The sequence below is a fragment of the Micromys minutus genome, assembly GCF_963924665.1.
Source record: "Micromys minutus genome assembly, chromosome: 2".
Lineage (NCBI taxonomy): Eukaryota > Metazoa > Chordata > Mammalia > Rodentia > Muridae > Micromys > Micromys minutus.
The window spans coordinates 13,668,172-13,695,843 of record NC_137971.1 but is presented as its reverse complement, the minus strand read 5'-3'; the positions used below and the strand labels follow the sequence as shown (position 1 = coordinate 13,695,843).

Sequence of the window (27,672 nt, the reverse complement as noted above, 5' to 3'; positions counted from 1 at the left end):
GCTGGGGCATCTCCAGCGCTTTCTGGAGCTTGGCTATTTCAGGAAGCCTCCAGTCTCCTCCTCCTTATGTAAATAAACATGACAGATCCCTTTGCCTGAACCAGCACGGAGGTGGGGGAGGCTCCCAGTGGGTGGGAGCTGGGAGGCAGCAAGCACAACCAGGGGGTGTGCGTGTGTGGCTGGCTGGCTGGCGGGCAGGCGTGTCCATGCAGAAGGGAGAGAAAGCGTGGGGGTGCAAAAGGGGCCGCTTGGCCCTGCCATGCCGGCTGGCCTCGGGGGAGGACAGGGGGGGGAAGGAGGAGGGGAACTGGCGACCAGGGCTGTTCGGTGACGAGGCTGGCCGGCCAAACGGAGGTGGCCAAGCTGCCAGTGGCCTGAGATGGGGGGACAGATCACAAGGAACACTCTACACGGTAAGGCCCCAGCTGATGTCTGGGGTTTCGCCCACCCCAAGCCCGGGGACCACTTGGGAGGTTGGAGTGGGAGGCACTGGGAAAGAGGATTTGATCATGTCTCTGATCTGTCACTCTTTGGTGGGCTCTGGGGCTGTGTGTGTGTAGCAGTGGTGGTTGGGTGTTTGTCACTGTGATTGGAGAAAGAGGTCTGGGGAAAGCTGGAAGGTCAGACATCTGACTTTTCCTGCAAAGTGGCCTTGTCCTCTTACCAGGTTATGGAGCAGCTCCTGAGTAGGCTGTGAGGTCGTGGGTATCAGAAATGTACCCTTCATATTCACTGAGGCAAATCTCACTTAGACAACGGGGGAGACAGTTTGTGGGTCCTGGAGGTAGTTTTCGAGAGATGTTTGGGTGCCCTGTGTGTGTGTACACAAGTGTCTGTGCTTGTGAGTTTTTGTTAGGGATATCTGTGGGTGTGTACTTGTGCCAGCTTGTGCCTAAGCGCATAGGTGTGCTAGTGACAGCCCCCACAGAGCCTACCAAGAGAGGAGAATGAATTTCTGGCAGACCCACAAGCAGAGAGGTGAAGGAGAGGAAGGAAGTGGGCTGTCTGGGCTCCTGCCTGCTTGGATTCCTGTCTTCTGGACCACCTGACTCGACGGTCTGGGGAGCAGGATGGCCAATGTAACAGCAGACCCAAAGGGGAGCCCTTCCTTGGGAATGGAACTGGGCTCTTCTACAAACTGTGTGGCCTCAGAGTCCCCACCGTGATGCCCTGTGGCCTCCTCTATAAAGCAGGATACTGGACACGGGTCCCCTCCATCTGCTGAGTCTATTGGGCTTGAGGGGGTCTGGGAGAAGCCCACGCAGGAACCACTTAGAAACCATTGCTGGTGGCTGGTGGCCAGGCGGCTTCTCTCTTCCAGACTCTGGATGTTGAGATAGTAATTTCTAATTTAAAAGTAAAGAGGTAAAGATGTAGGAAAGGCAGATTATTGATTCTGTGGAAAGGAAGTGAATTTTGTCCTGGTCCTGGAAGGCCAGGTGACAGATGGAAGGTCCTAGAAGACACGTAATCTGGAGTCTGCTGGGACAGTGTCAGGGACCTGGGCTGTGGCCTGAAGCTTGGAATGGGCTGACTTAGGTCTGGCCTGCCTGCTTGTGGCTGGGGCTCACTGTTGGCAAAGGATCTGGAGGCAGCTGACATTTTCTACTAGGGTCAGACCTGGGCAGGCTTGGGGACTGGGCAGGACAGGAAGGCCCTTTGAAGCACATGGCCACTGTCCTTCGGCTACCTTAGATGACCCACAAGTCTTAGGGCTTGAAACCCCAAGACGTGCCGAACCCACGTTCTCGACAAATGACACAGCTGTGGTAAGGATGGGGCTGATCACATCTCAGTGCTCCTATTTGTCAGAAGTACGAATGGAAGCTGCTCTCGAAGGGTGACTGGTGTGGTTACGTGGGTCACCATGAGAAGAGGATGCAAAATGGAGGAAGTCAGGAGGACTCAAGAGAAGCCATCTGGGCCCAGGGTCAGACAGAGCTCTTCTCCTTTGGGTGTCCCATATCCCAAGGGACAGGAACATACTTGGCTGGGCATCTAGGCTGGGTAGCCATTGTTGAGCATTAAATCATGCATTTCATTTTCCTACTCCCCCCTCCCCCCCAGCAAGTCAGGGCCCTCTCCTCTGCTTGCTCTGGATGTCACCTCATCTGCCATCACATGAGTAGGGGCATATGGAGAGGTGTGCCTGTGTCTACCAAGATCCAGCCAAACACTGCCCGTCTGTCCTTACATAGCTATGGCCATGTTTGTCTGGTTCGGCCTCCTTGGGAAGATGAACAGGGCCGGGGAAGGATACTCTTACTCTGCACAGGTTGCTTGGGCCCTCAAAGATATCGTCAAGTGGCCCTCGACAATTTTCAAAAAGCCTTGGGTTTGGGGGTTGTGTTTTGGATTGCTTAGAGTAAGTGAAGGGCAGGGGCTGGAGCTGCATTCTGTCTCGGCTTTATCTGTTGTGTGTACAAGGTCCTATGTTTTGGGTGTCCACAGACGCGACAGCTGTGTTTTGAGTCCCCACCTGTGCACCCATGGGCAGTCTTTGTCTATGGAAGAGACTGTGTTATTCTTACTCTAAGTGGACATGTTTGTGGTACGCCCTATGATGGTGGCATGCCTGTATGTATGTGTTGGTGTGTTGGGTTGCTAGAGTGGAGTCCAGCTCCTCTAGGAGCAGCTGGGAGGAGACCAATGGGTGGGATACATTTTATCTGGAAAATGGTTTCTGCGGTTACACTTTCCCTATTCAAGTTTCTGAGGATGCTCCTGTTCTTGGTCTGAAGGGCAGGCTTCCAGGGTGGACAGACTGGCAAGTCCCACAGGGAGGCAGTAGGACCCTGAGAGAGAGGCCTTTCCTCCCACCTTCCATCTCCCTTCTCCTCGCTTCCATCCTCATCTTCCTGAGTGCTCACCAAGTCAAGGACCAGACCTCTAAATCTCACGTGCCCAAGCATCCGAGGATGTGAGGCTTCAGTGGTCCAAGAGGCTGAGCCCCACACAGCACAGAGGGAGATGACATCACCCAATAGGGAAATGGCCGGCTGAGGTTATGCAGTTGGTACCTCAGACGAGACATGTGGCCTGTCTCACTGGATTGGCTCTTTACTTTCCCTTCTTGGGTTCCTTAATCCAGAGGTGGCTGTAGGGCAGTAGTTTCCTGTGGCCTTATGGGTCCTGAGATTAGCACGGAGCCGCCGTGGGAGGAGGGAATTTAGGCTCTCAGAGCCCAGAGCTGTAGAGTCACTGAGAAAGTCACGTCTCAGGGAGGTGAGCAACAGGCTGTTTCAGTATTACTAAGCTCAATACCCGGCCTCCGGGCACCAACAGGGTCTGTAGGGAGAAAGAGGAGTGTGGAGTACAGGCCTGTTTTGGAGCCAGAGTGGATATGGAAGTGTCAGAGGGCCAAGGAAAGGTGAGGCTGATCTGGGCTCCTGGTGGATAAGGCCAGAAACACTGCCGGGATCCGAGTGGTGGGGAGCCATGTCCTAGGTGAAAGCTAGAAGCTGCTCCGTTCTTGCTGCCTGGTGTCTAAGTTGGCCTCTGGGTAAGGCTGGGAAGTCCTGACGGCAGACAGGGGATAAGGATCAAGCTGGCTCATCTGGAGCTTTCTAAGCAGCGGACTTGGCATGTGGCATAGTGGGTGAGCATCCATGAAGGATTCATGGAGGGTCTTCTGTCCACATGTCTGTTAGCATGTACACAGGCATGTGCCCTGCTGTTCCTCTGCTCTCAGACCTGCTGGGCATCCCGGATAAGACACCCTTAGGTGTTCCTGTCCACTAGTTTGCATACCCACCAGCTACCTAGAAGTGAAGAGTTGGGTCCTGCGCTCACTAGAGGGGAAGGGCCCAGGAAAGGCATGAAGTCTAGGAGGGAGGGAGCTGGGGGTTATCAGGGCCTAGGTAGAGGAGCTTCCTCTAGATACCAGCCTTGCAGGGTGGGAGCACAAAACAAACTGGGTATGAAGGCAGGAACTGGTGTGTGTGTGGGGGGGTGCGGACGCTCATGACATTCTATCTCCAATAGCCATCTCTGTTACTCTGTTACTGTGTGCAAAGTGGGGTGACACCGTGAGAAGCAGGGGTTGATGTGAGCCATACTTCCCCTTGTCTCAGACCTGGCTTTGAAGTAGCCCTGAGAACACAGAGGCTGTTGACCGCAGACTGAGAGTCATCTGGAAATTCTCTCGTGGAATAGAAATTAGGTAGAATGGGGAGGGAGAAGGAAGTGCTCTGGGCCTTCCCCCAGGTGATGATATCAGAGGTGTAACTGCTGGCTGCTGGGGACATCGGATTGGAATGTCACCATGAGCAAGTGTGAGTAGACAGGAGGTTCAGCTTAGAGATGAACTTGCCTGTGGGTGGCCGACTGACCCATCCTCAGCCCCCTTCTTCCCCTCATTCACCAACCTGGACCCTGCATCAGGCAGCTTCAGGACATGCCATAAGCACTGTCAGGTGTGTGTGTGTGTGTGTGTGTGTGTGTGTGTGTGTGTGTGTGTGTGTGTGTGTGTGTGATCAGGGAGGGCAGAAGGCAGGAGACAGGCCATTGGCTGGCTTGCTGGGGGCAAAGTGAGGAGCCCTTACGCTGAGGTCTGAGTTCAAAGCTTTGACCCTGGCAAGTTGTTAGTTTTCAGGGGCTGTTCTGAAGTCTGTGAGCCAGGGCCCTCGATACCCCGCTACTTACCTATCGCTACATAGCGAAGCACCCCAACCCTCTTGGCCTGAAACCACAAGCATTGTGCCAACTCTCCATTTCTATGCCCTGGAATCGGTGGTTTCACCAGGGCTCCAGGGCTTCTCTACTTCCCCGAGGTTGCAGTCAGCTGGCCGGGGCCGCAGCCTCATTCAGAGGCTTACCTGGAGGGGAGCCATTGCCCGGACTACTCAGTATTACTGGCAGTCCTTGGTCCTCCCCTTGCCTCCTCAGAGAGGACAGAGCAATAACCAAGATGGAAGTGACAGTCCTACAACTCAAGGGGAGTGACCTTTCATGACTTCAGCTGTGTTCCACTTTAGAAGTCAACATGGAAGTGGGAGAAGCCACACAAGAACAAGAAGACCCAGAGGCAGATGGTCCTCTTGGGCTAAGCTCAGTAGAGGTGCTTCACACAGACACCCACCTCACAGGGTTTGAGAAGGTGAGACAGGCAGGTAGGTGGGCAGAGAGCACAAGGACTGGTATGGGAGAGATGACCCCCCCCACCCCGCGTTGATTTAATTTCTTTTCTCTTACTAGCACGTGTGGAACTGATGAAGGGTCTTGGGCCAGTAGAACTGTAGTCAAGTATCTTGTGTGAGATCTTGGCCTCTGGTAGGAAAGAACATGTTTCCCTTCATTTTCTAGCATCTCCAGTGGGAGAGCCACAAGGCGGGTGCCTGGGTGGGACAGCCACACACTGTCCTCTTCAGTATTTTACTAGAGCACCTGTTCAGTGCTCAGAGCTGAGTACTGGGAAGTAGCTTTGAGCCAGGTTGGCATCCCCGTGCCCAAGGAGTCTCTTACTCCATCAAGGACGATGAAGATACACAGAACCTCGCTGCCCTTCCCAGCCAGAAAATGGCTCTGCAGAAGACAGAGTTATTTGAGCGGCTTGTCTCGGCGTTTGCAAAGATGCGTATATACAGAAACACTGGAGGCAGAATTGTTGAGAGAAAGCATTGTGTGACATGGGTCATGGATGACCCAGGGTTTCAAAGTCCTGTGTGGTGAAGGACACTCAGCTTGGGGATAAGTGGGTCCCCAGAAATCCTTGGGAGGACCCCAAAGAGACTTCTGAAAGACCTTAAAGTCTGTGGGATGAGTAAGAAATGGGAGGACCCATCCCCAGAGGTGAGGCAGTTAGGGAAAGAAGCTTCAAGGAAGCCACTGTGCTTCTTCCCAGCTGGACAGTCATCATCCCCACCTTCCTGGTCTCCTGTTCCCTGGCCCCTTTCTCCTGCAGGGGAAGCCCCGTTCAGAGAATGCGTACAAACCCGTCTGAGCCTGGGCCCCTGTGCACTGCAGCCTGAGGCACTGTATCAGGGAGAAAGAGGGGTCATGGAGTTTGGTCTTTGCAGATAAAATAAACGGACACTTCCTACCACAGATGTCACTTTTATTTAGAACAAAACCAAACCTTATGTTAGACTCAGGTGTTAAAATGTGGAAAATTGTTTGAATCGATGTGCTCTCCGGGTCCCCTCAGCTGGGAGAAGCAAGCTAGGCCAGGATGAGTCGCTGCCTTCTTCCTCTTCCTCTTCTTCCTCTTCCTCTTCTTCATAAAGATTTATTTATATAATTTTAAATATGATTTGTTTATTTTTATTCTATTTACATTGCTGTTTCGCCTGCTTGAGTGTCTGTGTGAGGGTGTCGAAGCCCCTGGAACTGGAGTTACAGACAGTTGTGAGCTGCCACGTGGCTGCTGAGAATTGAACCTGGGTCCTCTGGGAGAGCAGCGTATGCTGTTAACCACTGAGCCATCTCCCCACCTCCGTTAAAGATTTATTTTTATTTTAAATTACACGTACGGGTGTCTCTTTTTGTGAGGCTATGTGCACACAAATGCAGGTGCCTGCTGAGGCTGAAGCTGTAGGTTGTGGGTCACCTAAAGTGGGAACTGAAACCAAACTCGGGTCCTCTGCAAGAAAAGTAAACATTCGCAACCTCTGAGCCAAGAGCATCTTCTTTTAAAGAACTCAAGGTCCAGAGTGGTAAAACAACTTGCCTAAAGTCACACAGCAAATCTGCAGCCTGGCCAGGGTTTGAACCAAAGGCCTCTGATTTTCTGTGTTCATAGATTTTGCTCTTCCCTACCTCCACTTCCTCAGAAAGTTGGTTTGTCTTTGTAAGAGTTGAAAATAAGGCCAGTGCTTACATTCAGGGGCAAAGCCCTCAAAGAGACAATCTCAAGAGTGATGGGGTTCAGCTGGGTCTTGAAAGACTTGTGGGGTTTGCAGAAGCTCAGGTGAGGCTGGAGAAGAAAGGGTGTGGGCAGGAGGACTCCCTGAAGCAGAGGTCATGGAGGTGAGAAGGCACTGGGTGGAGCCCCTTGTAATGATCATACAATAGTGACCACTAAGTTGTTCCTGTGCTGTCTCTTTTGATTCCATGAAGGCCTGTGGTGATCCCACTTCACAGATGGGAAAGATGAGGCTCCACACAGTATAAACACACACACACACACACACACACACACACACGCGCGCGCGCGCGCGCACGCACGCACACACACAGGGCAGAGTACCTGGTTTGGAGACAGCCAGGATTGAGCTCAGATCTGGGCTGTCTGCACTCTGCCTGAGAGACCACACGTGTAACTTAACTTCTGAGGGTCTGTGTCAGGTGGCATAAAGGGAAAAGTTGGGACACATGCCTGGTGTGTGGCACAGGGGTTGAGATCTGCATCAGGGCTAGTGCCACCTTCCAGTCTCTTCCTCTTCCTTGGCAGCTCTTCCATTTGGTCCCACAGTAATTCTGGGTAAAGTTGGTGGGGGTTATGAGGCCATAGATGTTGTGTGTGTGTGTGTGTGTGTGTGTATGCCTCTGTGTGTGTTTCTGTGTATGTGTGTATGTGTGTGTGTGTGCAAACCTCTGTGTGTGTACTCTTCTGTATGTATGTGTACAAACCTCTCTCTGTGTGTCTCTCTGTGTGTGCACACCTCTGTGTGTGTGTCTGTGTATGTGTATACCGACCACCCCTAGGACCCTGTGAGGGGTCGGGATGTGAGCTGGAGCTGCCTCAGGGTTAGGGCTGGTTGGTGCCCAAGGAAGCTGGGGAGTCCCACTCAGCATTAGCACCACCAGCAGTCCTTATGGAGCCCCCAAAGCTTGTAAATGTGTCACTAATGGGTCCTACCTTGGACATGTACTTGCTTAGCTGTAAAATCCTCAGGAACACCACAGACCACACCTTAGTTGAGGTGTGGGTGTGTCCTCAGTGAAACCTGTTTCCTCTCCACCTGCTGTGTCAGAACACGGGGGATGAGTTTTAGTATTGAATACAACATTGGGTAAAGCAGCCTGGACATACGTTGGGAGAGCACAGGCAAACCTTAGCTTTGCCTCATAGTCTGATACCAACGCATTTGTCTTTAGAACGGGAACCGCACAGTGTCATGGTGACCATCAAAGCGATGAAAGGAAGCCACCTCCAGCTGCCTGATCCCTCTGGGTCCTTAGCACCAGAGTTGTGCACATGATAATTCTCAATGTGTTTTCTCTCCCCTCCACCCAGTGGATATTCATGTGACAGGGAGGGAGGGAGATAGCCGAAGCAGGGACCCAAGGGTGGCAGTCTCTGGTCAGGCTCTTCATTTTAGCCACTCTGAGGGTACCCTTGTCCACAGTAGAGCCCATAGGTGCCTCTACATGGTGGCCCTGGGATCTTAACCAAAGCGGTGGCTCTGTGTGTTGACCACATAGCAGCTTGAGAGGAGGGCCTGGGAGTGGCCCAGTGGTTGTCCTGATAGTCTTGGAACCATGATATAGATGGGAGAGATAGACCCAGAGGTTTCACACTCCCTATCACCAAAGCCACCAGAGTGCCTTGTCTCCACCCACTGGGACAGGAAGAGCATCCGCTTCGCTTTACAGGTTGGAAGGGGGCTGTGGTTAAGGTTAGAGTGTCAGCCCATCTTGGCTGGGGAACCTCCTATGAGGTGGTCTAAATTCTTAGGAGCCATTCCTGGGGCCAAGTGATGGGGTGCCTTGGTGGCCAGAAATTCCAGTCTTTCTTCCTATTACTGTCACCATCAGAAAACCTGGTCCGTGTGTGTGTGTGTGTGTGTGTGTGTGTGTGTGTGTGTGTAACTGCAACCACTATTAAGAGAGTGTTTCTGTCAAAATGAGAACTTCCTGTGTGGTCAAGCCTCTTCCCTCAACCCCAAACTCTTGATGGCACAACCTCTGCCCTGTCCAGTGTCACCGAGGTACAGTCACATAGCAGGTGACCTTTTGTGCTGGCTTTTCCACTTTTCCCAGAAGCATGACTTGGAGATGGTCAGGAATCAAGCTGCTGTATTCTGTGTGTAGATCATACTAGGTCCTCACCTCCCTGCAGTGCAAGTGCCCCATGGTATGGAAACTATGACCTCTCAGGCACTCTGCCAACCTGTTTTCACCTTGGTCTGGTTGTGTCCCAGCAGCAAATGAGGAACCAGAGCTCCGTGTGTGTTCCTGGAAGGATACGCTTGCATGTGTGTGTACAGGTTGCACATAGCTGGAGGCCAGAGGATGTGCTATGCCCTGGTCTGATGCTCTTTGTCTTAGTCCCTGAAAGACCATCCTTGGCAGCCCTCCTGCATCTGTCCTACTCAGCGCTGGGATTACAGGCACCAGCGTGGCCATGCCTAGCTTTTTATGTGGTTATTAGGGATTCGAACTTGAATTCTCATGCTTTTGTAGCACGGACTCTCAGCCACAGATCCATCTCTCCAGCCTCAGAAGCAGGAAACTAAGATTCAAGGTGTCTGGGGCCAACTGGGTGCCTCCTTCAGGCAGGGTACCTGGAACTGCTGTTATACCCTGCCCTTGGGATGATTTCCCATCCTCCACACTACCTAGAGGCCACTTAAGAAACCCCTGTCACCTCTCTGGGACTCCTGAGATATTCCAGCCCTTGTGGCCCGATGCTCTTGGGGCCCTTGCACCTTTGGACAGTTCTAGAACATCTTGTCTTCCAGCAAAGCAGCCCTTTCTCATGCTAGCACAACCCCCCACCCCGACCCCGTGTGTGCCTCAGGCCTGGCATACAAGAATATGCCGTCACAGCTGGTGCTAGGCTGTGGAGTCTGGTGTCTGGGGCTCTCAAGAGAAGGGAGCAGAGATGCAGAGTGACACGAACCAAATCAAGTGTCCTGACAGGCTTGGCCTTCCAGACCTCTCGGGCTTCCTAGTCTCCTCTCCATTTCCATCTTCCCTCCCTATGTTGAGAGAGATGAGGGGTCTACGCAGACTTGCTGCTAACCCTGTCTCATGAGGACCAAAATCCGAAGCACCCCAGACGCCTGCCATACGTGAAGCTGTACCTCCACCTCCTCCTGCCCCGTTGTCCTTCATGGCTGTTTGCCTAAGTGCACAGGACCTGGGGAAGAAAGGGTAACCTTAGGGCAGCCCACGTAAGGATGCCACCAGGTTGTGGATCCTGAGTCAGAAGCCAACCAGTGAGTGTCCCAGAGAGGGAAGTGCTGCCTAGCCAAGGGGTGGCGGAGAAGCCACCAGACAGACACCTTGTCTTGCCTGTTTCTATGTCTTAAGGCTACTGCTAGCTGCACATCTGTAAAGTGCTTGCCTTCCTCTCAGCCTGTCCTGCTTGTGGCTTTGGTGTCTTTGGTGTTTCTGGCATGGGCGGTGTTAGGCAGCAGTGAAGCCTATAAGTACATAAGGATAGCCCCGAGAGACATAAGGATAGCTCCGAGAGACAGACATGTCCTTGACACTGAGGCTGGCGCTGCCTCCTCTTCCAGATGTCTTCCCGAGAGGCGAGCCTCCTGGTGTGGTTCTTGGGGCGGTGGTTACTGTGTGCCGTTTAGTACGGTGATCTCCACCAACGTCTATGTCCTGGGGAAGAACAGCCGGCCCCAGGACAAGAGCCATGGACGTTTCTCGTCTGCAGCTCCAGTGCCAAGGGCAGAGCTTGGTATTTCGTAGGTTATGAATGATTATGAGTGAGCGGAAGAATGAATGAGAGGGAGGCCGAGAGTGACAGCAAAAGGTATTCAGTAGGGTGACAGGCCATCACGGGCGACAGTGGGAGGAAGTAACCACTACGGTCACGAATTGTAATGTAAACGTCTGATATGCAGGGTATGCCACCTCCGAAGGGGCCACGACCCACAGGTTGAGAACCACTTGGTGGCGGTGGCTGTGGGGGGGATAGTGGGTGATGGCAGGAAGGCTGTTGGTCACAGCTAGCTGGACTGGTGAAGGTGTAAATGCTGAGCAGTGGGTGGTCTCTGTTTCTTCTTCCCTGGACCCCTCCCCTAGGAGACCCCGATCTGGCTCTTGGTCCTATTAAGTCCTCTGACGCTATGGCCTGTTCCTTTGCAGACTCCATCGGGGGCTCCTTCCCGGCCCCCTCTCACCGATGCCATCACAAGCAGAAGCATTGCCCGCCTGTGCTGTCAGGCGGGGGGCTCCCGGCCACGCCGCTGCTCTTCCACCCCCACACTAAGGGCTCCCAGATCCTCATGGACCTCAGCCACAAGGCCGTCAAGAGGCAGGCCAGCTTCTGCAATGCCATCACCTTCAGTAACCGCCCCGTGCTCATCTACGAGCAAGTCAGGCTGAAGGTGGGCACCCCCGGACCCCTGCCTCTGACCTCTTTACTGCCATGGTCTGCTGTTCCGCTACCAGCCTGCCCCTCTCCTTCTTGCCCATCTCTCATCCTTTCTCCTTTCCCACCCCAGCCTTCCTAGATAGCAAGATTCAGTGGGAGTGGCCTTCACCAACCTATAGGAAGGCCCCCTGGGGTGGGCGGTGGGCGGGGATAAGCCACACAGTGAGTTTTCTGGCTGTAGGACACTCTCAAGTGTTAGCTGAGGGTGATCTAGAGAGAGCCCACCCCTTCCCCTTCGGTCATCTGGCCGAGGAGGAGAGGCTAGGCTGAGGCTCCTCACTCCCTGTGGCCAGATCACCAAGAAGCAAAGCTGTTGGAGTGGGGCCCTGCGACTTGGCTTCACCAGCAAGGACCCTTCCCGCATCCACCCCGACTCGCTGCCCAAGTACGCCTGCCCTGACCTGGTGTCTCAGAGTGGCTTCTGGGCCAAGGCGTTGCCTGAGGAGTTTGCCAACGAGGGCAACGTCATTGCCTTCTGGGTGGACAAGAAGGGCCGCGTCTTCTACCGGATCAATGAGTCAGCTGCTATGCTTTTCTTCAGTGGAGTCCGCACGGTGGACCCACTCTGGGCCCTGGTGGACGTCTACGGCCTCACGCGGGGTGTCCAGCTGCTAGGTGAGTGGCTTCCCTCTGCTCCATTAGTGGCAGGCGCTGGGACTGACCCTTAGTCCCATGAGTCATGGTGGCCACTGGTGGCATCCATGAGGCTAGGGCTTCAGGAACAACCTTACAGCTTTCCCATGAACTACAGTGTCCTGTCCCTGGCCACAGCTTTGGCAAGTGAGGCTTAGTGAGATTATAGCCCACACAGGCCCTCCCTCGGGGTGCTCTCTGAGTTGGGAGCAACTTTCACCCACCAGGAAGGGCAGCCTCGTCCATGCCTTGGTGAAGTTAATGCTGTTCTCAGTTGCCATTGTCAGTGGACGCCTAGACATGTCTCATAGCGACCCTGGGATTCTATCGGAGGAGACTCACATCCAAGGATGCTAAGTCTCTCATGGATGACTGGTGGAGATACCTTTGGGGCTTCCCAGACCTTAACTAAACCCTAGTCCTGGCCAACAGTTCCTCTGGCACCCGGCCTCTTACCCAAGAGCTTTCTGCAGGGATGGTAAGGGGACAAGAGAGGAGAGGTTCAGGGAGGCTCAGACCCCTCGGAGGGGAAGGACAAACAGCCTATAGGACCTACCATGGGAACACTGGAAGATAGGCTGGACCTGAACAGTTCAGCAAGGGGCAGACTTCTTGACCATGGAATTTTCCAGGGCTGCCAAGGGCCTCAGAGACTCTGACTGTAGGGTGATCACCAGTGAGCTGGTAATGGTGGTTTATAACCCAGCCTGCCTTCCCAGATTGATATATGTGTACATATATATCCAAGTGTGTGCTTGCGGGCATGTGAACTCTACATACAGGCAGAGCCTGATCAAGCCTCAACCTCCTCCTCTGGGAAAACGGGTCATGGGAAGAGTTAAAGAGGCTGAGTAAAGTTTGCTGGCAGTGTCCCGGGTTTCAGAGCTGTGTCTAGCTGACACTCGCTGCTTCTGTCCCTGTCTCCACTTCCTTTCCCTTGCAGAGAGAAATGCCATGAAGGGGGGGGGGTGCAAACCTGGTTTCTGTTTTCCTTTCTTCTAAGCCTAGAAGTCGTGAATCCCTTTCCCTTGGGTACGACAGGACCACTGAGAGTAATAGCGCAGGCAAGAGTGAGCTGCAGACGCCTGTGTGCTAAGTTCCAAACACCAGCAGGCTATTTTTTGTTAACTAGCAGTTTGGGAACTCTCTGTTTCTCAAGTCAATAAAAGTGTGCCTGTATTCATGCTGACACATTGAGAGCCCAAGCAAGCTATTCCTGGTGACAGCTACCAAACGAAGAAGGGCATCTGGCCTGGCTGGGAGGCCTCCCCAACTTCCTCAATGTACTTACTGGGTACACCTGAGGCCTCTGTTTGCCAGAAATTAGGTGCCTTAGCCAGAGAGACAGATTGGGCTGGATCCTGGTCCAGCATGAGGGTGCCTGCAACTAGGTAGCAGGTGGGGCCATCTGTACTGTGGGGCAGTAGTAACTGTGTTGAAGACTCTTTAGAGTTCTCCAAGGGTGGACGTGTGAGGATCAGCTGATACAGGAGTGGTGAGCAGCTGTCTATCAGCCCTACTGTCCTGGGGAAAACTTAACCCAAGGTCCACAGGAGTCCCTTCCCTCTGTTCCGGTTGCCCCCCTGGGTTTCACGCTGTAAGGCAGTAGAATTCCAAAGCTTAAGCTCGAGCCCCAGCCCACTCACCCAGTCCAGACTCAACCATCTGCTCAGAAAAAAAAAAAAAATGTCTGGGAGTCCCATGCCTTACCCAGGTCCCTGCCCCATGGTGGGAGGCAGAGAATGAATGACTCCCTGCTCCTGAGGAGGTCTTCCTGGGTGGTGGCTGAAGGAGGAGCAAGCAACACTCTCCGTCCTCCCCAAGTACTCCCCAGGAGTGAGAACCAGACCTCGGGTCTCCAGCATCCTAGGCAAATGCTCTGCCACCCAGCGGGAGATCTGTTCTCTTCATTTTGAGACAGGGTCTCGCCGGGTTACCCAGGCTGGCTGTGAATTTGCAATTCTCCTGCCTCAGCCTGCTAAGTGGCTGAGATTACAAGTCCATCCCACCAGGTCCAACAGTGCCATTTGTTACAGTATCCACTCTGGCCTGAAGGCCCAGCTTGGAAGCTGCCTCCTCCCTGAGGCCTTTGGGTAAAATTTTCTTTTCTATCCTATTCCCACCACATCTCTGAAGTCTCGGGGAGCCTTGTGTCTGTTTCCCCACAGGACAGGAGTTCCTTTAAGGAAGAGACCCAGTTTTTACATTGTTAGCTCCTTTTAGAGCACCAGTTCTCAACCTGTGGGTCCACAGCCTCTTTGGGGAGAGTGGTGGTCCATCAACCCTTTCACAGGGGTCACCTAAGACCACCAGAAGACACACATCTACATTACAATTCACAAGAGTAGCAAAATCAGCTATAGAGTAGTGATGAAAAATAATTTCATGGTTGGGGGGGTCACCACAGCAGGAAGAATCGTATTAAAAGGTTGCAAGGTTGGGAAGGTTGACAGCCACTGCGGTGGAGAAGACTATCTCATGCAACCTTGAAAGCTTGGCCGGGGAAAGATTGCAGGATGGAAGGGGAGGGAGGCCTGAGACTTGTTAGCTGAAGAGAAGAACATGTGGGTGGGGCTAAAGGAGACCAGGCTCACTGGACAGTTAGGGAGGCAGAGGAGACACCAGGACTCAATTATCATGCAACCTTGAAGGGTGGTAAATTGCTAACCTCTGTGGTCATCGAATCCCTTTCGTCAACCCCTCCTCTGCCGCCATTCATTCACTTAGCCTCTCAGCAGGACCGGAAGAGTGTTTTTCATCCCCACTTGGCAGAGAGAAGATTGAGGTTTGAGGAAGGCCCGGCCTGCCCATGTAGGGATGAACAGGAAGTTCCATGATAAAGCAGTGTCCTTCCTGTGGCCCTTCAACAGGGTTAAACAGAAAATGGGAGGCAGGATGTCAAGGGAGGCTCAGGTCTGTCAGGGCTTCTCGAAAGGAGGCTTCAAGCTGGACCTCTGCGGTCCAGGAGACTGTGGGATGAGGAGGGGTGTGTCTAGTGGCACAGGGCTCCGATCCTCATATCCTCAGGGCACTGTGCGTAGGTGAGGATGGAAGCTGGAGATGAATCAGCAGCAGGGCCTCATGCTGGCACGGGAGCCCAGGCTGTCCAACCCAGCCTGACCCACACCCTTTCTGTGACTATACATGGGTTTGCTCGGAGTGGTTCGCTCACCCTTGGATCTCCTCGCAGGCAACTCTGCATACTCGATAAGGCCGAAGCCTGTGATTGCTGTCCTGCCCGTAAATCGTCATGATCCCTGGCGCTTTCAAACAGGGATTATGGCCCCTCGAGTCAATTAGCAGATTAAAATAGCTCATCCTCTTGCCCCTCCTACATTGATTTGTGTCTATGCATAAAGCAGGAGAGACAGAGGCGGGAAGGATGGAGACAGGGAGGAGTTGGGTGGTGGGGATAACAAGAGAGGGTAGAGATGAAGGCAGGGATCCCTCAGGGCCTCTAAGGTGGCCCTGACCTCACTCTTACCAAGTTCTGAGATTCTAGGCCTGAACCACTGTGACCAACATTTCTCCCATTGCCCTGCTTCCCTGCCCCCCAGCAGCTCTCTCTCCTCTTAAGAACATGGTTCCCTTTCTTGGTAGCTCTGATGACGGGCCAATATTTTCTGAGATGATTATCCCCCCCAGAGGTTATGTGACCTTTAGGAACTTCCCCCAGGCTTGACCCTGTTCCTTCCAGCTTGTATGTGTCCTCTCCGCACATTACCTGTCTTGTCTTCAGAGCATAGGTGTACCCAAGTACCTGGTACACTGTGCGTGCAGTAGGCGTGCATACATTAGGTGTTTGAGCCAGCCCCCAGATGAATGGCCGTGTCCCTGGAGAAGTGGACAGTTTAGAGCTGGGGTCTCACCCTCCTCCACAACAACCCAGACACAGTCATCAGGCCGACCGGCTCCAGGCCGCTTCCCTGTGTGCCTGAGATCGGTAGCTCACCCTCTTTCCTGCGGGTGCCCTGGCCCAGACCTGGGATGGTATCTCCAAGAATAACAGTTTCCTACCTCCAGGAAGAAGGGCCTGCCAGCAACCAAATAAACACAAGTTTTATGGGGTGATTAATACAAGAACAGATAAACTCCTATCCTAGTTTCCTGTGGTCTCTTAGAAATGTTAACTTGCTGTGGAACACAAGCCTGTAATCTCAGCACTTAGGAGGGTGAGGCAGGAGGATTGTGAGTTTAAGGCCAGCCTGGACAACATGAGCCTTTGTGTCCTCCAAAGTGGTGGGGGGGGCAAGAGGAATTGGAAAGAGCAGCCATGAGTTTGCAAAGGTCTGGTGAACCCAGACTCTCCTCACAGGGTCTCTTGGGTATCATGTTAATGCCTGCCATGGCCTGGGCTCTCTGCAGAGAAGAGAGGCCGAGAGGAGAACTGAAAACCTAGCTCCTAACCTGGAAGACTTTTACACCAAGGGTCATGCCATATCACCTGGAGCAAAGTGACCCAAATCTGATTCTATGATTAAGTGTGACCCAGAGCACACAACTGTAGGATGCCACTAGCAGTGATCCCAGAGTCCTGTGGGAAATGGAAATGGAGCTCAGGTTAAAAGAATGGGAGTCGCAGAAGAACAGTTTGGTCATATTTGGGTTACACTGGCACGGTGCAGGGAACGAACCAGTGGAGGAGCCAGTCCCAGGAGGGGCATGAAGAAGAAAGGAGGTGGGCTACTTGTGACCATGAGGATTGCGTACGACAGGGCACTCGGAAAGAGAGCTTTGGATTAAATGGCCCTGTGGACCTGAGCTGTGTGGGTATTTAATAGAAACTGTGGCTGACAGTGGAGGAGAGCCAGGCCCAATTTGAGGCAGGGAGGGTCTTTAATGTAGATCCCCCCAGCCAGTCTGGACATGAGGTCAGTGTGAGCAGACCTGGTGCCACATCAGAGTGGCAGTGGCTAGTGCAAGCCGGCTGGAAGTACAGGCTTACGGTCCCCCCTACTCCCCTCCCTGAAGCCTATTTCCAGGCCTGGGTAGAGACTCGGGTGGCATGGCATTGGGCCAGATTCTAAGGGGCTGCTTATCAGGGCAGTGGTCCAGCTTTGTGGTCCTGCACTGAGAGACTCCTCAGCCTCTGCAGATGAGGTCTGGGGTCTGGTGTGTTATCTGCACTGGTGTGAGGGCTGCACTGCCATCTGGGGGGACTTGCTGCTTCCTTGGCGAAACCAATGTTTATGTTCAGACTTAGCTGCTGGGTTCAGGAGGCTAATTGTAGTTTAAGGAGCTTTTACCGGTTTCAGGATAGGGTAGACCGTTGGGGATGCTATGTTGACGAGGCTTTCTCTCTCTTTGATAAGCCTTTCTTTTTCACTTAGAAAGAATAATTCAGTCAGGTGAGGCAGTGTACACTCATGGAAAGCTGAGGCAGAAAGATGAAATCATACCCAGATATATATTGGAGACCAGCCTGGGCTACCGGGGACCCTATTTCAAATCCAATGGTCCTTCTGCCCCAAAATCTTACTGTTTCTTCTTCAGAGACTCTTCTGGGCATTTTCTTTTCCTTCTCACCTCAAATCTTGCCAACTGTGTCAAGGTCTAGGGACCAAACTGTCTTCTCTTCTACCTGGACATTCCCCCCTCCCCTTGTGCAACATGATATATCTTTCCCTGAACACCTGGGGCACGTGCAGGTCTAAGTGGTTTGCATGGAACATTGTCCTGCTTTCTAAGATGCCATGTATTCTCTGTGCACAGGGGAAGGTGTTGGACGTGTGTTGCAGAGAGGTCTAAGGGTCTCAGGTGTAGTGACTTGTCTGAACCAGGGGCCTAGGTGGCCTTGCCTTTCAGCTTCTCTACTTGTGAGTTCATCTTTGTCCCTCTTAGGTCTGAGTGGCCACCTCCAGGTGGTCACTGAGGACCTATTATGTCTGCAGCTCAAGGTAGGAAGGATGTTGGACAGAGGAGGCTACCAGAGTTCCAAGAAAGGGGTAAGGGGATCACAGGGTTTCTGACTCAGCAGCGAGGGCAGGTCTGACCACCTGCATTCTTCATAGATTCTCAAGGTCTTCATCTGGCTCTCCTGTCCCAAACCAGACTGTCCTGGGTAGCATGAGACTACGTCCATGGGCTTGCCAAACTGGGACTGCCCATCACCCACAGGAATGGCAATGCCACACTGTTACCTAGTGTGTCACTGCCTCCAGATGTAGTTCTAGGAGCCTTGGTAAGACCTGCAGGGGTAGGAGGGTCACAGTGGAACCTGAGGAAGGGAGGAGCTGGGTCCTATACAACTGGGGATCAGGCCCTCATTTCAGGAGCAGGAGAGAGCTTCTCCTCTCCAAATGAAGAACTGACCCAGCTGCTTGGGGGCTGTGGGTAATTCCCAGCATCTCTTGCCTTGGACTCTGGATTCCTTGGGCATAATTATGCATGCCCCATTTAGCTCACAGGTACCGGCAGAGGCTCACAGATACAGGAACGTGTTTATGATGTGAGAAGTGCTTTTATCTTAGCTTAAAAGAGAATACCCAGTTTGCCGTGTTTGCCACGGTCACCAAGTAGAAAACTCCATGCCAATCTTTTAACATAAAGGAAAGCCTGCAATCTAAGTGTTCTGGTTTAAGATCTTTGGGTCTCCAGTGGAGTTCTTTAGAGCCCTGTGGCTCTCCAGGACGTTCCCGAGGCAGTGACAGGGGCACGGTGCCTGCCTGCCAGACTTCAACCACGATGTGTGGTCGTGCTGGAACAAAGATATCCCAGCCTTAAAAAATGAACCACTTCAAGTGGGTGCCCCTGTTCACACCTGCCATCCTAGCCATCGGAAGGCTGATGCAGATGGATTGCTGTGAGTTCCAGGCCACCCTGAGATACAAAATCCTGTCTCAAAAACTGAGAACACAAAACCAAATTCAACCACACACAAAAAAGAGAACAACCAAACAATGCCACAGAAGTCTGAGAACCACTTTATCAACTGATTTCCAGGACCCTCTGCCTCCTGTGATTCCACTGAGGAGTCTGACTTCAAGTGATTCTGGAACAGTCTATGCTTCCCTCAGGGGCCTCAGAAATCGTGTTTGTTTTTTCTGGGCGGCCCATAGCTGAATTTAAAAGGAGAGGGTGGAGGCCAGTGTGGTTTTCAGAGCACTGCCCAGAGGTCCATCTGAGCTGTGTACCGCCTCCACAGCTCCTTCCCCTGCCTGGGTCAGACGCAGACCAGCAGGCCGATGTTTATGGAGACAGTAAATGTGCTGGCAGCACCTTCCAAACAGGGGCTTGGCTGTTGCAGCCCTGTGGTTAAAGATTACCCAGTGCTGCGGATGTGAGAATCCAAACAAACAGGAGTCTGGGCTGGTGATGGCCCAGCTTCAAAAGAGGCCCCCATGGCAGTGTCAAAACCCTATGCAGCTGGCTATGTGTCTCAGGGCTGGGTGGCCTCTGAGTAAGAGCCGGCCCATGGTTCTCATCACCAGCCAGCGTTCCCCATGGCCTGGCTCAGGTTGACTTCCACAAACTTGCCGGCAATAATTACACCACATGTGCCTTTCACCAGCTGCCTGTCCTGCTGCTGAGGCAAAGTCCTTCCCTGACCTTCTCTGAAAGGGAGGAGGAGCACCTCAGTCAGAGTTGGAGAGCTTTATTCTAGGTGACATTTATCTCAAAGAAGAGACTCCAAGGGGCCTCCCAGAAGTATGATCTACCACACAAAAAATCCAAATCAGCGAACCTTTTCTTTTTCAAGGCAGGGTTTCCTGTAGCCCAGGCTGGCTTCAGATCCATTATGTGCTTTAGGATGGATAACCCTGAGCTTGACCTTGAACTTCTGCTGTTTCTGCCCTCCCCCCTAGAGTACTCGGATTACAAGTGTGAACCACCGAGTCTAGCTAGTTCTGAATATCAAACTGAGAACTTGCATTCTTGGTAAGCACCTCTACCAACTGAGCTATGCGCCCTGCCCAAGGAGAGTTACTTTTTGACAGAGTTATTATTGAGATAGGGCTAGGAAGCCTTCTGAGGTGGTAAGCTCCCTGTTCCCAGGGACATTCTAGGCAAGGCTGGCTGAGAAGCTTGCTGGGATATACCAGAAGGTTGCCTGGTCCCTTACCTCCTTACTTTCTTTGAGTTCTTTTTTTAATTTCAGATGCTAAGAGTACTGCAACTATTTCTAATGTGGATTCTTCCTTCCCTAAGCGTAAACTAGTTGTTTGCTGATTCCCAAGACACAGGTCCTGGCTTGCCTTCTGCCTATGGGGCAGTACAGTATATGACCTTTCAGGGCCTGGTTATTGCTGCTCCGGACCAGAACCATTGCCGGGCACCAGAATTGGCAGGCACCAAAGAGGCATGAAGCACAGTGGCTGAGCAGTTTCTTTCAAGGTCTTGTGCCACATCTGCCTCTACCGCTGACCCCTCCTGAGCAGGCAGCGGCGCATGTCTCCGGCACGAATTATATAATGTGTTGTTTCCAGATGTGGGGCCATGCCATTGCTTGAGGTTCCAGGTTACCTGTGTCCTGGGAGAGTCCCAAGGAGTCCTCGTGAATTCGGGGGCGGGACACAGCTGTGTCCCATCTCTGTGGTAGCTCACTCAGGGCCCTTTGCCTCTGGCACGGTGGGTGCTCTCTGTCTCAAGTTGCAACTATTTCGGGGCCTTGCACAGCTGACCCACTGCTAGGACAATTATTTGGAGCCTGCTGGCCGCCCACAGCTGCTCCTGCTGAATGCGGGAGAGGAAGGGGAGAAGACATTCTTAGGCTGGGTCTAGCCACTCCCAGCTGCTCCTGAGCCTCACTCCCAATTCAGCAACATTTACAGTAAGGCCACTTCTTAGCGCCTGTCTGTCTCCCTCCATTCGCATTCTCATTCCTACTCAGCGCTCCACGTGGTTAGCGCTTCCCCTGGGTTTTCAGTCAGTAATTTCATTCACAGAGTATTTCCTAGGTGCCCACTGTGACCTGTGTGTCCTCAGACAGCATGAGCAATTTATTTGTGTGGGCGTGTCTGTGGTTCTGGGGCTTGAACCCAGGGCCTTGGGCATGCTAGGCATGTGCTTAACCACTGGCCTCACGCCCAAGCCAAAAATGCTAATATCTGAAGTTCTCTGGGCAACAGGGGCTCTGCCTGCCTTGGCCTGTCAGAACTTGTCAAGGACATGTGCCTCCATCCTGTAGGTAGACCGTCACGTGCTTGGGCAAAGTTCCTTACAAATAGTTGCAGCTTGAGACACAAAGCACCCAGCGTACAATGGAGGCAAAGGGCCCGAGTGAGTTACCATGGAGACAGGGCACAGCTGTGTCCAGCCCCCAAATCCAAGAGAACTCTTTGGGAAGCTTCCAGGCTGCTAAGTACCAGGTAGAACATTTAACCCCTGGTCTGGAGTGCCCTAGAGCCCAGAAGCACAGACACAGTGACTTGTATTGATCTGTGAATACATGTGCCAGGTGCTTTACCAGGTGCCCAGGGGGGCTTTTATCACATCCTTACAGCGTCCTTCCAAGATGAGCCTCAAAATACGGCTTTGTATAAATCAGACATGTCTCTCAGCTGAAGAAAAAGGATCTCATGAGGTTACACTGTGTGCCCAGGTTCATCAAATGATGGCAAAGTCAAGATCTGAACCCAGGCTGATAACTTCAAGTTCACCACATTCAACTGTGTTCCTGTCAGGATGTTGCTTACCAGTATATGGATTTGGTTATAAAACCCAACCAAACGATAGCCAAAATACTCTTTGGTTGGTGGTGTAATTTGAAGTAGAATGTACATGATTTGAATGTGATAATCACCCTGTGCCTTGAGTTTCTCAGGCACATTTGGGGTACTGGCTGGGTTCGTTCACTCTCTAAGTAAACTGTTAAGGATGGAGGGAGAGGCGTCTTCAACGCAGGCTCAGAGCTCTGGTGTGGTAAGGAGTTCAGTTTGAGAGAGACCAACCCCTCAGAGGTCAAGTTCTTTTTTTGCTTTCTGAGCAACTTTTGCAAGTAATGCCCACAAATTTGACTTGTGCTGTGTTGAACTATACCACAGCGTGCCCAGCTCCAGGTCTCTGAACACACGGTCCTGAGAGTATGAGGCAGTCCATGTGAGATTGTTCCCATAGGCCATGGCTGGGCATCTCTGAGCAACTGATTCCTTTTCTTCTTGATGTTCCTCTCTCTTCCCAACTCCTAGAATCCCGAAAGGCCCAGTACTGGAGTCCCTTAGGGGCCAGGGGCCGAGCCCTCCCCACCACTGTCTCCCTCCACTGGCCTCCTTTTTCTTCCTGTCCAAAGCTTCCCCTCATCTCTGCCTCTGCACAGTCCCCAGCCTCCAAGCCATGGCCATCCTTGACAGACTCAATTCCCTGGAATAATTGAGTTTTCCGGTTGGCTCCCTCCTCCTTGCCAACGCAATGCTGGGAAACCCCAACCAGCCAGGCCCCAAGAGACTTCTGGAGCAGCCTGAGACTTAGAGGAAGGGTGGCACCTGACCTTCCTCAGTCTAGATAACATGGCTTCTAGAAGGGGCAGGAGGAGGGGCGTAGAACACAGAGGCTTTAGAGCTTCCTCTACCATATGGGGAAGGCCAGTTATGGTCTCTGCTTGTCTTACAGGCTTAGTCTCCCAAGCTTTGCTGGAATTCTTGGACATTGGGAAGGCATAGGTCATGGTGTAGCTTATAGTGGTGCCAGTCAGATTTAGGGACACCGCAAAACTCTGCAAAAAGGGTTCCATCAGAAATGAGTATGGCATTGGGAGATTCTCTGTCCATGGTGGGCTGACACCCAACACACTAGATCTGCATCTACAGGGGGATGGCCCCCATGGGCTGCTTTAAGGATACATGCAGGGGTCGACCACAGCCATGTCATTACTGCCACTGTAAGTTACAGGTCTATAGAGCAGGAAAAGCAATACACATTTAAAAAAAAAAAAAAAACATGGCTGGAAACAGCGGTTGGCATGAAGAAATGTATGGGACACAGTGTGTATAAAAAACAATGGTCAGAAAAAAAAAAAAAAAAGTGTGTGTCAGGGGGTTGAGCCTGAAGTCCAAGCCAATGGAAGGACTTAATACAGCTTCACGGATGCCCAGATGCTATCCACAGACTTTAGTGAGTGTTCTAAGGAGATGGGTCAACGCTATCACATTTTCGAAATGTACCCAGGAAGGCTTATTGGTACAGTAGAACTCAACCTTTGCGCTGAAGAAACCAAGAAATACATTTAGGAGAGTCTGTTATGTTTCAACCCAGATATGGAAAATGCTTTCCCTCTGGGCGGTGGGTTCACAGGCAGAGCTGCACTTTCCTTTTCTGCTGGAGTGTATCTTCAAAACTCAGCCTGGATTTACTTGTCTGGACTAGTGAGGTGGGGTTGCTGCTCTCAAAGAGCTTTATTTCCGTAATGTCGTTATGTGGCAATGATAACCTCGGAGGGTAGGTATTGGTTTTACATGTCATAATTTATGCAAAGAAACTGGGAGACAGGTATTCTTTCTGGCCTCCTAGACTGTTACAGTATCAGAGGTGCCTGTGACGAATACTTATTGTCTGAAAGCCACTCTGAGGATTGGGGAGACAGCTAGGTGGGCAGAAGCCATGAGGACCCGAGTTTGTTGTCTTCTAAAGGCAGGATGTAGTGGTGTGTTTATAACCCCACCGCTGGAGATAACCGCTGAGTCAGGGAGACCTCTGGAGATTTCGAGCTAGAGTCTACTTGGCCAGTTTCAGGCCAGAAAGAGACAACCTCAAACAACAAAAAGGTGGACAGTGCCTGAGAAACACAACCCTAGGTTGACCTTTGGCTCCTTCATACATGTGCGCATGTATGCATGCACGTAGGAGCCACTCCATTCTAGTTAAGCACGAAGTGGAGAAGTCCTAGGGGTTAGAATTAAGAAATCCTTTTCTTTCATGAAGGGAGGTGCTGGAGATAGAGGAAATCAACCTACTGCTAACAAAAGCCTTTGTAAGACTGTAAATCTATCTTAGCCAGCACCATGGTACACATGATGAGTTTTGAGCTAGGCCAGGGAAGGAGACTCTTAGAAAAACAAAACATCCGTCTCAATAGGTTATAAAGTTCTGCAAGTTCTGCAGGGTTCCCGAAGGCAGTAAGGAGGAATGCACTTTGCCAGCGAGGAGCTCTTATAAGCACTTTAGATGCCCTTTAGAGTTGCTGTCTTCCAGCTTTTGTCTAGGCGGTAGATTCCCGCGCCCCCCTCGCTTCAGTCTTTTGCACCTGAGCAGTAGCATCTTTAGTGCTGGTGGCGCACGCTGCGCGACCGCTGTGGGACGGTGACGGTCGCCCTGTCTCTCGCCCTCCCCGCCGCAGACAGCGAGCTGGTGCTGCCCGACTGCCTGAGGCCGCGCTCCTTCACCGCGCTGCGGCGGCCGTCGCTGCGGTGCGAGGCGGACGAGGCGCGCCTGTCGGTGAGCCTGTGCGACCTCAACCTGCCGGCAGCCGACGGCGACGACGGCGCACCGCCCGCCGGCTGCCCGATCCCGCAGAACTCGCTCAACTCTCAGCACAGCCGCGCGCTGCCGGCTCAGCTCGACGGTGACCTGCGCTTCCACGCGCTGCGCGCCGGCGCGCACGTCCGCATCCTGGACGAGCAGACGGTGGCGCGCCTGGAGCACGGGCGCGACGAGCGCGCGCTCGTCTTCACCAGCCGGCCGGTGCGCGTGGCCGAGACCATCTTCATCAAGGTTACGCGCTCGGGCGGTGCGCGAGCGGGCGCGCTGTCCTTCGGGGTCACCACGTGTGACCCTGGCACGCTGCGGCCGGCAGACCTCCCCTTCAGCCCGGAGGCCCTGGTGGACCGCAAGGAGTTCTGGGCGGTGTGTCGCGTACCGGGACCTCTGCACAGCGGCGACATCCTGGGCCTGGTTGTCAACGCGGACGGAGAGCTGCACCTGAGTCACAACGGCGCTCCGGCCGGCATGCAGCTGTGTGTGGACGCCTCGCAACCCCTCTGGATGCTCTTCAGCCTGCATGGCGCCATCACGCAGGTCCGCATCCTCGGTGAGTGCTGGGTGCTACCCCACAGCTCATGATGGTCTTTGGAGGCTTAGGTGAGTTCTGGGCGGGGCGGGAAGCATCTGTTCCAGGGATGGCTGGGGAAGAGAACGATGAACTCAGAACAACCCAAAAGACACAAATTGACCAGAGCCTTATACCCCAGAGGTTATGGTAAAATCGGGGAGCAGTGAACTTTCTGAGACTTGGTTTCCTCAGGGCTGCTTGTGGCTCTTAATGGTCATATTAACCATAACCTTTAAGAGGCAGAGGCAGGAGGATCTCTGGAAGTTTGAGGCCAACCTGGTCTGCGTATTGAGTTTCAGGTCAGCCAGAGCTCCATAGCAGGCTGTCTCAAAAACAGAAACCAAACAAATATCCCGGACACCCCATCAGTGTCTTCTTGGGCAATTATCTGCATCACAGTAGGGGACATCCTGAGCAGGTGGCCTTCTGGAATGAGATTGCATGTTCCAGTCCTTTCTTTTCAGGAAGAGGCAGTTTGAAAGGATTAGAGGATGTGGGCTTGTTCTAGAGGATAGGAATCCCTTACTGTGATCAAGCACCTGAGGAGAAGGCAACCAAAGGGAAGATGGGGTTTGATTGGCAATCCTAGTGAGGGTTCGGGATCTCAGGGGTGTGAGGGCTTGCTCACATTGCATCCGTCCGCTGTCTGCACTCCATTCTCAGTTTCCCCTTTTGTCACCCTCAGCATGGAAAGCCAGCCCTTGCTGTGATGTCAGATTACCTTGCTGGGCATACTTGCTTTCTATCTATCTATCTATCTATCTATCTATCTATCTATCTATCTATCTATCTATCTTTATTTGAGACAAGATTTTTCTACATAACCCTGGCTTTCCTGGAACTCATTCTGTAGACCAGGCTAGCCTTGAACTTGCAGAGATCCTGAGTGTTGGGTTAAAGGTATCAAACCACCATGTCCGGCTGATTTATGTTGTTACTTAAAGTAAGTATCCTCAGCCAAGGTTGGAGAGCTCTGGGCCCCCCAGCCCCATGGCTCAACCCAGGAGGGAGGCTTGGTCAGGTTGGCGAATGCAGATGAGCAGGTCTCAGCCGCTTCTGAACTCAGCCGTCTGGGAGGGGCCGGATAACCCAGCGCTTCCGCTTATGTTTGTGGCTTGGTTGAGACTGAGTTGGGGCGGGGCTTGTGAACTGAGATGAAAATCAGTGCCGGCTTCCAGCTCTGGAGAGGCCAGATGACTAGACAAGAAGCAAATAGAAACATTACGGAAAGAGAGGAAGGAGAGGAAATCAGGTTAGATGAAGGGATGCCAAGCAGGAAGGGAGATGAGTCAGCCTAGGGTAAGAATTCTGGGTGGGATAAAATGAAACTGGATTGGCAGTGCGCACGCGCGCGCACACACATGCTCACACACGCACACACAGCATGCGCACACACATCTGAGCTGAAACTAGAAAGAATTGGCTGTACTCAGAGAATTGGCCGCATCTCAGAGAAGGGAAATCACAGAGGCAAGGCACAGTCTTGCATCAGCACCACCTAATAATAGTAGCTTTTCAGTAAGGCTTCTGCCGTCCTAAGGGTGTCTGTGAGACTGGAGCAAGAGGGAATTCAAACAAACCAAAACACAAGACTTTTTCTGCCCCAAGTGCTAAGTGGGTCAAGGTGGATGTCAAGAAATACCACCCAGAACCCAGTGTCTATGAATAGATTCTGAGCTGTTTGGAGAACTGGGCATGTCTGCTAGTCAGCAAAATGGTGTAGGGAATCCTGACTCACCCTAAGGGGAAAACAAGTCAGGGGCAGCATGTGAAGGTTCATTGTTCCCCTTACAGTAAAAGCTTGGCTTTGTGAAGGTTTAAAGTGTTAACGTAGTAAGAGAAACTGTAGGGGCTGGGCATGCAGCCCAAGGTATTTGATAGCTGAGGAAGGAGAACCAGAAGTTCAAGGTTTGCCCAAGCTGCAGAGCAAGTTCAAATCCAGCCTAGGCCACTTTGTAAAATCCTATCTTGCCCCACCACCCATTCTGTTGGTTTTTCAAGACAACGTTTCTCTGTGTAGCCCTGGCTGTCATGGAACTCACTCTGTAGATCAGACTGACCCCAAACTCATAGATCTGCCTGCTTCTGCCTCCTGAGTGCTGAGGGATAAAGGGCACGGGCCACCACCACCTGGCTGTGGGAGCCTGTCTTGAAAAGTTAAATAAGGCGTTTGGACATTGGTCTATGATTGGTTGCTTTCCTAACAGGAGTGAAGCCAGAGTCTAGTCTTTAGTGTATAGGGGGAGAGAGGAAAGACCCACCCTATGAACATTCACTGATCATTCTTAGAAATAACAACACTCTTACATGAACTACAACTAACAGCGCATCCTCTTGTGTGCAGAACATTCTTGTAGGGCCCATGGGATAGTCACAGGCAGGTGACTTGTCCTCAGCAAGCTCATGGTTCTGCTAGAGAAACAGAGCTGGATTCTTAGGCCAGGAAGAGGAAGTACTTCAGGTTGTGTGGTTGGGTCCTGGAGGGTCAATAACCAAGCATGAGGTAGTGGCGTTTAGAGGGAGCTATGGTTCCCCAGAGACTATGTGTGAGCAGTCAGCTCTTTGAGGGTAAAGGCTCTGTCCTCACTCAGCCTCATGCATGTATAATGAAGAAGGGGGGGGGGGGAGAACAGGCAAAGCTGCAGGACCAGAATGTAGGGACCAGGGTGCCTGGGGAGGGAAGGTGGGTGGCTCCAAGGCTGTGGAAGAGACGGCAGGACTCTGACAGGAGGCTGAGACAGGAGGCAAGGACACGGGAAACTCTATTCTCTGAAGGCCA

General features: G+C 52.5%; 1 protein-coding gene across 1 annotated transcript in view; it reads left to right on the top strand.

Moving 5' to 3' along the window:
* The first annotated feature begins 275 nt into the window (after positions 1-275).
* Positions 276-27,672, top strand: part of NEURL1 (neuralized E3 ubiquitin protein ligase 1) — a 30,608-nt gene continuing 3,211 nt past the window's right edge. Inside the window, exons 1-4 of the mRNA XM_080912070.1 lie at positions 276-413; positions 10,990-11,231; positions 11,572-11,893; positions 24,183-24,872. Coding sequence (XP_080768196.1) covers positions 380-413; positions 10,990-11,231; positions 11,572-11,893; positions 24,183-24,872 — 1,288 coding nt within the window. The 5' untranslated portion in view covers positions 276-379. The remainder of the gene's footprint in view (positions 414-10,989; positions 11,232-11,571; positions 11,894-24,182; positions 24,873-27,672) is intronic.